The sequence below is a fragment of the Musca autumnalis genome, unplaced genomic scaffold (genome assembly GCF_047663935.1).
Source record: "Musca autumnalis isolate F117 unplaced genomic scaffold, ASM4766393v1 scaffold_1, whole genome shotgun sequence".
NCBI classification, from domain to species: Eukaryota; Metazoa; Arthropoda; class Insecta; order Diptera; family Muscidae; genus Musca; species Musca autumnalis.
The window spans coordinates 298,602,373-298,614,468 of record NW_027411644.1 but is presented as its reverse complement, the minus strand read 5'-3'; the positions used below and the strand labels follow the sequence as shown (position 1 = coordinate 298,614,468).

Here is a 12,096-nt window from a genome sequence, read left to right as displayed (position 1 = left end):
GGTAAGATTTGGGACACCACGCAAAAGCGGCGTTCATTTGAACCCATCATGCAAAGGCGTTATTACACTAATGACACAGGGCGATTCAGTCCTTATCGTAGACACAATCCTACAACCGTTGATTATAACTTAACTATTCCAAGTCCTATACCTGATTTGCATTAAAAAATTAAAAAAGGATGAAAGTAGACTAAAATTTCAATGAGGTAACAAAATGCTAACTTGTGAGTGTTTGTTAGTAATAAGACAAAATTAAAACCTTGTTATCATTTTTACGCTCTTCCCATGCAATCGGGTCTATGATGGGAACCTTTCTGGACAACTTCATAACCTCAACAAAGCCGATCAACTGAAGGAACTCTGGTTAAGGAGTTCACTAGGCAAAGCCTAAACATAATTTTTTGTGTTCATATCGATGCAAGATTGAGAGCTTTTTTAACATCTTAACGAGGGAGAGAATATTAGAGGCAAAAAGTTTGGAAATTTGATGAGTACACATAATTTTTATCCATGAATACAGGTTTTGGGTTAAGTACACTCTATGATACTATTATGTGTGAACATATCCATTGTGACATCATCTTCTGTTCCAAGACTTAAATATTTTACTAAGGTCATTCAACATAAATCATATAATATGTCATACAATTATGTTTTATCACTTCACGGTGGTCACTGATGTTTAAAACTCCTCGGACACGATCACATAACACTCTTGCACATTTACATAACTGTTCATCTGCATTGTTTTCAAAGGTTTTTCATTAGGTTCTACGCGAGAAATGAAAATAATTTTCTTATAAACATTTTCAATTACTGAGATTCCATTTGTTATACTTTTTCAAATGTATTTATATACATCTACAAAAACATAAACAATAAATATTCAATACAGCAACTAATTATTATTTTTTTATGTCTGTATATATTTTATTTTTTCTCTATAGAATAAATTTCAGTTTCAAGGGTTTATAAAGGTTAGGATGGAAAAAATCCCTTGAATCTGTAATTTTTTCCTATTGTTTGTGTTGTTGTATACGTGTTGTTATCCAATACATGTATAAATAACCATTTAATCTACTTTCGTGTTTCTAATAAATTTCTTTTCTTTTTCATTTTTTTTTCTAATTTACAAAAAAAAAAACAAATTATAGACAACCCAACAACAACAACAATTGCTCAACGGTAAAGGCGAAAGTAACTTCAGACCTGTAGCATTTGAGAAATTCCCAGTACCGACTACCGGTGGTATCGTTGTTGGTAAGTTAAAAACTCATTTTTTTATTAAATTTAAAAGTTATAGTTATAGTTTGTGACAAATATAAACCATTCCATGACAATTTTTTGTCCAATTTTTTTAATGGAAATAATATTTAGAGTTTATAACTTGCAATTCTAATAAGTACTTTTATGAAAATTACAAGTTATAAAATTGGTATATTACATTTTAAAGTTATTAAAGATTGACGGATAAAATTATGTGCCTCACAGTCAAAAACAAATCAATCGTAATTAGACGCTAATCGAAATACCGAAAAATTGAGGTTTTTTGTTTATTTTATCCTTAATAGTAGTGAGGACTTGCGACACCCTGCAAAGCGTTGTTATTTTGTGCAAAACGGTGTTACATTACACTTATTATACAAGTGCGTTATTACACCACTGGTACAGGGTAATTCAGTCATTATCCTAGACACAACCCTACTGTCGTTTATTGTATTCAGCTTGCCAAGTCTCGTACCTTATTTGCATTGTCAAAAATATACTTATTAAAATTACAAATTATACGTGTTATATAAGTAACTATATGCATTACAAACTAAAGCCACTGTCTTTAAAAATTGTGTCTGTCAATCAAAGTATGTAAATGGTTTGGAGCTATGTGATTTTCCACGGAATGATTTATATTTTAACTTTTACGTATATACCATTGATGTCAAGTTAATGTTTAAAATCGAATTCAAGACCCATAAAAGTAAAATTTAATTTACCGAAAATTATCAATAAAATCAATTTCCATACATCATGTTTTTTTAATCTGTAAAAATCAACAACAAAGGTGTCACATTTTTAAAAACCAATTATTTCATTTGTTTTCCCCAAAACAGACAGACAAAACAAAAGTGTCACATCATGTAGTCGTCACTCATTTGTCGCTACGGTTCATTGTATTTTTGTTGACATTTGTATATTTAGCATTTTCAATTAGCTCCTATAATATATCGCAAAACATTTACCTTACATATGTTTTTCCTTGTTTTATATTTTAAAAAACATTTTTAAGATGAATAACATTTTAAACTGCCAAAAAATTTATTAAATCACTTTAACCCCCCTGAAGTATGCTATGCATTTTGGTGTAGTTACGCGTGTTAAGAGGTCATTGCATTGAAAGTCGTTGTTCCTTTGGTTGGATTAAATGGAATTTAATTTATTGTTTTTTTACACGGCTTATTTAGGTTAATCTCCTTTTAACCACTGTCTCTACCTATTATTCAAAATGTCTTCTGTTCGCTACATGTTCTTATTTTGATTTACAGCATTTAAAATGTAAATTTTAAAATTAATTTGTTTTTCATTATACTTTTTCATCTGGGTGATAATTGTAATTTGAAAATTTAATTTTTAAAAAGGCTCAAATAAATAATGAATGTCACATATCATGAATGTCACAACTCAACTAGTGGCAATTGTTATAAGGACATTAATGGTTCACTAACCCCCAGTTTTTGTAAAAAAAATATTCTTCTCACACGAATTGTAAAATTTTGTAGATCGATTTGCTCACATTAGCACAAATGTAGAGTCCTGCTTTTTAAATGAGGAATTCTTAACTATATATAGAACTCATCTACGAAAAATTAAGTCTGTATGTCATCTGTGGGCTAAGCTATGGATGCCTAAATTATTACGAATATAGACGAACGAACAAAAATAAGTTACAAAAACTGGGGGTAATAGTCGTTTGCCACACAGACGATTAAACAAATCATTAAAGAGGTAATTCGAAGCAAATCTAAACTGTCGTATAGGTGTATTGGGATTTTTCATTATTTACTTTTGAGATTATTTGATAAACATCAGTAGGTAGGATTTGGAATACCATTCAAACGAAAATTGTGTTAAATGACATTCTTCACGCAAAAGCGTTATTACACTACTGATACAGGGTGATTCAGTGATTATCGTAGACACTATCCCGCGGCCGTTGATTATATTCACTATTCCCATTATAAAATCTAAATCTATTGAAGTTAAATACACAACAGCCATTATAGTAGGGCACTAAAACCATAGACTAATAACTGTATAGACAAAGAAATCCTCTCAGTGAGTATGTTCGAATTGAGTATGCTTAATATGCACTCAATTTTTAAAATGGCAATAACTATATATTTTTGAACTATTTATTCTGGTAAAATACAATATTTGGGTAGTCTTTGACCGGATCTACATCCTCATATAAAAATATGAAACATAATCTTGTAAATTAACCGGCAAAAACTGTCTTCGAAAAATGATTAGTTATTTGGTTTGAATCACAAAGCCGCCCATAACATGAGTTTTGCTTCGTCTATAGGTTTGGAATCATTACCAGAAGGGCTACAACCAATAAACAGTTCAAAACGATACGACTTCAACCCTAAATCTCTAGTAAATCCGACACTTTTGAACGTCAGATTGATATATTTTTGAAATTAAAATTAGAATGGTTAAATTTTTGGCACAGATGGAACTTTAAGTGAATGTTCCTATGGAGTTCGATTCCAAAAATATTTACACTGATTTTGAAGGGTTTATGTCTTCTTAAATGATACCTGCCAAGAAGGTTTGGTCTCCTCAATCAAAGTCAGCAAAAGTTGAACCATCATGTAATGGTTGACAAGCATTTTAAAGTAAAAGATTGATAATTTGCAAAAAAAAAATCGTAACCGCAATTCAAATTCAAACACCCAAAATTGGGTGCTGGTTTTTCGGCACAGATCGAAATTACGACAATTGAGCTGTTCGTGTACTAGATTATTTATTTTTCAGTTTATTTTATTCTCATGAGTAGGTAGGATTTGGGACACCTTACAAAAACGGTGTCATATGATATCTATTATGTAAATGCAACACTGCTACAGGGTGATTCAGTCATTATCCTAGCCACACACCCATAGCCATTGAGTTTATTCACTATTCCGAACCTAATTGCATTAAAAAAGGGAAATGTAGATATTTTACTCAAAGGGTGTCCTAACTCACGCATGTAAATCTAAAATTGTTTATTGCATTTTGACTTTGCAATAGAAAATATTATTACACAAAAAAAAATAAAAGGGATTAATATAAATTAGCTCTTACTAATCGGGTTTTGAAGATATCAACTTCTTCTGTTTCTGTGCGAGATTTCATCGGTCTGGATTGCAACACTAGCATTCTCCGAAATGGTTACGTCATATGCTAGTTGCCTTACTTCAGCTTCCAGGACATTGCTTTTCTGATCCCTGGCGGGGTTTTTGTTCTCAGAAATTGAGGCTCCTTAATGGTTTTGGTCCAATGTATGCTCGAATGAAATCCGATTCAGACAAATTGGATTCGATTTCTCCCTTGGTGACGTCTGTCTTTCTGGTGCACACCATAACTCTCAAACAGATCAACCGATTTTGGTCCAAACGATCTCGTAATATTTTGTCCAAACATAGATGACGTTCGAGTAGGGAAAAAATTTAAAAAGTGAAATTGTTTTTTAAATCAATATTTGCAAACTACTAGAATCACTTAATTATGAAATATTCTCGCCGAATCTAAAAAAAATATTTTCTTTTTGGGCATAAATGAAATTGGGGAAGGAGAACAAATTCCTCACGGAATTTTTATTCTCTATTGGCTTGAATAATAAATAAAAAAAATAGACATTGAAATAGCAAAAATTCCCACAAAGCTGAATTTTGGTGGAGAGCTAGGGTTTGCCATTAGAAGCAATGTCCTAAAAGTCCCCATCGATCCCATGTGTGCAAAAAAAATTATTCGGGGTCAAAGGTCAAAATTTATGGGTTTTTAGGTTTTCGAATTTATTTTTTGAAAACGGTTGATCTAATCAAAAAGTGACTAAAGTAAATATTGTAGACAGAAAAATTATCTACAAGTTTGACCCTTATAATTTTTTTCTCAGAAGGAACCATTCTTTAGATATAGCTGTTCTAAAAAACCCATGAGTTTTATGCACTTATAAGGGAAATATGCACATATTCAGACGAACCGGCTAAAATAAGCGAAGTAATCGGGTCTGTCCCCCCAAAAAATATATATTTTCTTGAAGAGAGAAATTATAGCTATCTTCTTAAAAAAAAAAATCCAACAAAATCGGAGTGTGTTTAGTAGAGTTATTCAATGTTAGAGTCATTTTATGCAAAAATAGCCCATTTAACCCACATGTATAATCGAAAGCCCAACGGGAACGACCCCAACGAAAACTCTCCGATTTTCTTTCAAGTTTTGTCCGAAGGTAGGGTTTGTTGCGCTGATTACGGAAATGTATAATTTTCAACGGTTGCGGATCCGGTTCTCCGGTTATTAGACCCGAAAGACCACATTTAAAAACCGGGTTAGACCCGGTTCTACTGAACCGATTACAGCAAAGTGGATATCGTTTGAAAGCTTACGGAAGTATCTAGCACATAGTGTCGTTACTTTAACCGTTTCACCTCATAATGTACTTTTGCGGCTAATTTTTTATTTGACCTTTAGATCAAGATATCTCGAAAATGGTAAGTCTATTTTAAGAATCGTAAGGACCAATCTTGTAGACAATTATTGAATCTACAACTTTTACTTTAGCGGGCTTTTGCTTAGTATTACCGTTTTTGAGAAAAATTAAAAAAAAACTGAATAATGCCTCCAAAAATAACCTTTGACCCCAAATAACTTGTTTTGCACACATGGGACTTTTAGGACGTTGCTTCTAATGGCCAACCCTAGCTCTCCAGCAAAATTCAGCTTTGTGGGGATTTTTGCTATTTCCCCCTTATACGCATGTCTATTTTGACCGGACTACAAACATAAGTTAATAATTTGCGATTAAATGCAGTTGCGAGCAGCCAGAGGACTATTTTGAAATTTTCATTAAAGATTGTCTTTATGTTTTTAATTACAATGTTACATTTTTTTTCGTGGGTAAGTCCATGCGTCCTGACATAATGATTCTAAAGCTCTAAAAAAATCCTATGGTGACCAACTAAAATGGCTGGTGGACTCCATAAATATCGAAAGGAATGGCTCCCCGAAATTAGATAAAGTTCAAAGATGATCTTGGTGGTGGAAAAGCAGTGTTATGTAGCCAGCTTTGATTTTTCACAATTTTACAAGGACGGTCTGCCAGCTAGCCTTATTATGGGTGGTTTTTGGGGTTAAATACTAATTTGTTCTATCTTTGGTGCGTATGAGTATTGACGCTTGTCATACGCCACCAAATACTCAATATGGCTTTGCAGGTAAATGTTTTTTCTCCACAATTAGGGAGCGTATGAGTAGTGAAGCTTATCATACGCCTCAATATGGCTTTTATAAGCAGCATTTAAACAAAAATAATATTTTTAGAGAAATTAAGCAACTCAGTCCATCCATGAATTTGAATAGCGGTTAGTCGTTGTAATTATCATTACAACATTATAAATTTCTCTTAATAGGGGAAACCAATTTTTCCTGTGATATGGGTGCCCAAATGTCGCAATGCTAAGGGGCACTCTCTCAACCACCAATTGCATTCAAGTTTTTACTAGTAAAGGGTGATCCATTTAGAGGTTCCTACTTTCTTTAAAGAAAAAAAAAACACAGACAAATCTAATAGAATGGGGAATGTTTATTATTTGAAAGAACATTTATTTTCGGCAGATTATGTCTAATAAATATAGGCCGGGGCTGCGTCTCAGACGGTCCATCCGTTGAGTCCAATTTTCAATGACTCGTTCAAGCTATTCGACTGGAAACGTTCGAATGGCACGTCTGATGTTTTCCCCCATTCCTATAAAGCCAGAAATGTGCCTCATCACTAAACAAAATTAGGCTCGAAACACACTCGTAATAAAGTTGAACGATTTGTAAACGTTGTAGAGGCGTACTCTTATGGCTAAGTGATATTCTTTCAATATAAGAAGGATTATGGTTACTTTTTAGATGAAGACTGTGTTGGTTAGTGGAAGAATTAGGCCCACTGTTTAGATGATACCTAGCACACAAACATCTGAAAATTTAAAGATTTTTCTTAAGGGGTTATCCCTATTTTTTTCCAAAGAAACTACCAATATTTTTAAGTAGTTCTTTCTTTCATCTGAAAGAGCACGTCTTATACTACTTTTAGAATTTTGTTGTTGAAAAATATTGCATAGTCTTGTGGCTATCTGCGAAACCATTTTTTGTAAAAGCGTTTTGTAAAGACAAGCTTTTTAAGTATTTCATGAACTCTCCAAACCATATGAAGATCGGTCAATTCGTTTCAAAGCTATCGTTGGCTCCGACTTCAAAAATGTAATTTCGAGAAACACGCGTTTAAAGTTTCTATGCGAAATGCACAACACAATAAATTGTTGCCTTCCAATGCTCACATTTCAAAATAAGTAAATAAAATTTTTTTCGATTAAAGAACTTTAAAATTATTGGGATTTTTTGTACTTACTAAAAGCCATGGTGCGTATAAGTAATATCATACTTATACGCTACCAAGTTTTTTGGCGCAAGATTTCTTTGTGTATATTTCAACAAAGAAATTTGGGTACGCAATTTCACATATGTACGAGTACATACATATCTACACATGTATTATTTATTCCAATTATAGATCGGTCACAACTGTCTACATGTCAATAATGAATGTACCGTGGTATTTATCCATAAATTCTCAATAAATAAAACATATGAATAGAAATCATGCTGTTGGTTGTCGTGGTTGTATTCGCAAACCTATTTGTCATTATTATTGTTATTATTGTTGTTTGCCAAAAAGACACAAACAAGCAAATGCATATAAATACACATTTACAAATATAAACGACTTAATTAAATTTATGATTTATGGGAATTTTTTGTCATAGCAGCCTGTTGCAAATTCCATTCCTCTGACTTCTTTCCATTGCCACCCGCCAAACAATCATTCATTTTAATTTAAATATATTCTTTTTTGAACTGCAAACTAAAATTGTTGTTGTCGCTGTTTGATGGATAAAACACATGCGTTACATGCTTACAAAAACTATTAACATAGTTGAAAATCAACGAAAAATTGGCAACTGCCTGATAAAGTGGATGATGCCACATTGTCACAACAACAACGACAAGTTTTAAAATCACACCAGCGCACAGTGGTCGAAACCACTGATCTACCGGCGCGAAATTAATAACTTGGAAACGAATGAAGATATCTTTCTGAAATTTTGCACAAACTCAATCTGTGTCTGTGGGCAATTACGGACTAAATATGAACAACATAGGCAAATATTTTGGTATATCGCCCATATAACGGTACTTCCTGATATTCGATATTTTGAGGATTTAAGCCACCTTTTCCTTCCAAATTAGTTGTAATTTGGTACTTAGGGTTCCTAGTGATCACTAAACCTTTCCACCAACAATTGTGGAGATAGGTCCACGTTTGGGTATATGCCCCTTTTACGGTACCTCCCGACTTTCAGTAGTTTGGGGATTTAAAGCTACATTTTCCGACCAAATTAGGTGTAATTTGGTATTTGGGGTTCCCAGTTGACACAAAAATTCTCCAACAAAAATTTCGAACATAGGTCTACATTTTGATATAGCCCCCATATAACCGTACCGACAGATTTTGGGTATTTTGAGGATTTAAGCTATTTTTCAATACCATTTATCAGCAAGATTTGCAGCTATTTGCAGCTAAATTTTGGTTATTCGGAATCTAGGGAGTCCAATTTAATTATTAAAAAAATAACTGGACCGAACCTCGGTGGACCTTTGTAGTTACGCTCCATCCAACAAAACTATATTGCACTAAAAACATACAAAAAATAATAATTTTTGAAAATTTATTGCTTTATAACTATGTAACTTCAGGCCCCAAACATTTTATTTTAAGTTAACTTAAACCCTCCCCTATCAATAAAAAATAAACTTTGTTTAGTTTTATTACGAATTTATTTAACAATTAAACAAATATGAGATCAGGTTTTTAGCAACAATTTTATTAAAATCTGATCCGTCAAAATTTCTTGCACTTGACACTGAATAACTGAGTGAATATTTACAACAACAAAAAAGTAAAAACAAAATCTTAGTCAGCAGAGTGTCTGTAATCGATATAATGGAAAACATTTCGCAATTTTATACTTTGATTTTTTGACTTTCGCGCCGCTAGATCAATGATTTCGTCCTCTGTGCAGCGTAACGACCAGGCCGACCATCATCGTCCGCCCCAGTACACACATAAATTCCATATGAAATGTTTTCTAATAAAAATATTCTTTGTGAGGCATACTCGCTTACACATACAGCGATATACCGCAGCACGATAGTGACTTTTCTTTTAAAGCGCCCAATTTCTTTTGATGATGGTTTACTTTAAATGATGTGTCTTTCCTAAATGACTTTTTTCGCCAAGCAAAAAAAAAAACATTTGTTGCATTGATTTTTCATTAGCAATTGGCGTTGGCTAAAGACAATGTTATGTAGGCAGCTTTGATTTGTCACAATTTTACTAACGAGGGTCAGCCAGCGAGCCTTATTATGTGTGGTTTGTGAGGTAAATACTAATTTGTTCTATCTTTGGAGCGTATGAGTAGTGAGGCTAACCATACGCCACCAAATACTCAATATGGCTTTGGAGGGTAAATGTTTATTTTTCGGGACTATAGAGCGTATGAGTAGTGACGCTTATCATACATCACCATATACATAATAAGGTGTATTTTTTACAGAAATTGTGCGAATTATTACAATTTATCAACCCAGAATTTTTAACTTGGTATACTGTCAATAGCATTTCATTCATAGTTTTTTTTCGCTTTGTTTCCATGACTGACTACAAAGGCAAGCTTTGATTTTGTGACAATTTTACTAACGAGGGTCAGCCAGTTAGTTATCTTTATTATGTGTAGTTTGTGGGGTAAACACTACTTTGTTCTATCTTTGGAGCGTATGAGTAGTGACGATTGTCATACGCTACCACATACTCGATATAGCTTTGTCCTGACTACGAACCGTATGAGTAGTGACACTTGTCATACGCCACCATATACACAATATGCTGAAACGAAAGCGTTTTACCAAAATTTCTATTTTTTACAGAAATTATACGAATTATTACAATTTATCAACCCCGGATGTTTTACAGGGTGTACTGTCAATGACCTAAACAAATTGTATTTTATTTCTTTTTCATTGTTTTCCTCCGATTTACCTTTCTTTTCATTTTTTCTATTTGTGATCTAAATTTAATGAAGCATTTCATTCATAGTTTTTTATTTGTGTTTCCTTGACTGACAACAAAACCAACAATACATTTACCTGCAGTAGCTATTAAGCAGCACTGCATCATCATCATCATCATCATCATCAACGCTGACAGCAAACTAAATAAATGTTCACAACATTTTACATTATGACTTACAAGGAAGGGGGGAGGGCTCTTTCTTTTACGTTGATTTTCTTACCTCCGGGCAAATATATTTTTTTTCTTCAGATGATTTTCATGCTGATCAGTTCATAATATTCAAACAGTTTAAAAATATTCAAATCAAAATTTTTGTTCGCATTCAAGAGAAAAAAAATAAAACGAAGATGAGGAAAAAATTTGATTGATTTGCGCCAATTGCATGTTGATCACACACAAATACCAATAAATTTTGTGGTTTTCAATCTAAAATTATAACCCCAACAGAAAATACGAATAATTTTTCGTATGTTTGTTTTGTGTTTTTGTTGTATATAATTTCGGGGCTTTATTTTTATTGGTGATAAGTGGAACAAATTGGGAAAATGTTACTTTATTGGGGTCTAGTAGACACATGTGTGATGGGCTTAAGTATATGATGTGTGACGTATACGCTGCCTAATAATATTAATCATGCGCTCATAGGGACTAAAAGGAAATAAATAAAGGTTTCAGATTCAAAATTAAAAAGGACTGAATGAAGATTTTCCAATATTTTATGTTTGTTGGATTGCCCCACATCCCCTTTGACCGCTATTTAAGTCGCAAAGGAGTGACACATTTGCGGAGAAGATTTTTTCATAGCCCAAATGCTTGCGAGCATTCGCAAACGCCGCTGTGATTTACTGGTCAGGAATTGACCACCAGCTATTTTAGTTGTCAACCAGCTATTGGACCAATTTGTCAGAAAAATGAATTTGCTAAAGAAAAAATTTACATCGCTGTAAAAAGGACCACAAGAAGAACCTTTGGCACTAAGGTCAAGCCAACGCAATTGGTCGTGGTGTTACACCACTTGGCTGAACAAGAGATGGACCAAGTAACTCCTTTACAAAGCAAAGGGATCTTAATTCGAAAAAAAGAACCTTCGGTGAAAATTTCAAAACTAGCCTCGAATATCGTTTAAAATTTGATATGTTGTCCGATATAGACCTTTTTAGATTTCAAAGATCCGGCAAGTTTTTTTTCGTGGCAACTGCATGAGTCCTGACATAATGACTCAAAAGCTTTAAAAAAAGTCCTACTGTGAACAACTAAAATGTCTGGTATCGTCCAACTATCAAAATGTATGACTCCAAAAATTAGATACTGTGGCAAGATGGATTTGCTGATGGCAAGACAGTGTTTGTCACAATTTTACTAACGAGGGTAAGCCAGCCAACTTCACTATAAGTGAATACGAACAAACACCTTAGGCTACTTTGAATTGTCACAATTTTACCAACGAGGATAAGCCAGCCAACTTCACTATAAGTGAATACGAGTTTGTTCTGGCTTTGGAGCGTATGAGTATTGACGCTTGTCATACACCACCAAATACTCAATATGGATTTGCAGAAAAAATGTTGAGTAGTGACACCTATCATGTACTCAATATGGCTTTTTGAAAATCATTTTAACAAAAATTATATTTTTAGAGAAATTGAGCAACTCAGTCT

The 12,096-nt window shown here is 33.2% G+C and overlaps 1 protein-coding gene across 26 annotated transcripts in view; it reads left to right on the top strand.

Annotated features, from left to right (window-relative positions):
* Positions 1-12,096, top strand: part of cher (filamin A protein cher) — a 261,724-nt gene that overhangs the window by 210,277 nt on the left and 39,351 nt on the right. For 14 of the 26 annotated variants that reach the window (XM_073961896.1, XM_073961898.1, XM_073961894.1 and 11 more), the window contains 2 exons: positions 948-977; positions 1,155-1,260. In XM_073961896.1, coding sequence (XP_073817997.1) covers positions 948-977; positions 1,155-1,260 — 136 coding nt within the window. The remainder of the gene's footprint in view (positions 1-947; positions 978-1,154; positions 1,261-12,096) is intronic. The other 12 variants (XM_073961907.1, XM_073961905.1, XM_073961925.1 and 9 more) reach the window with 1 other exon arrangement.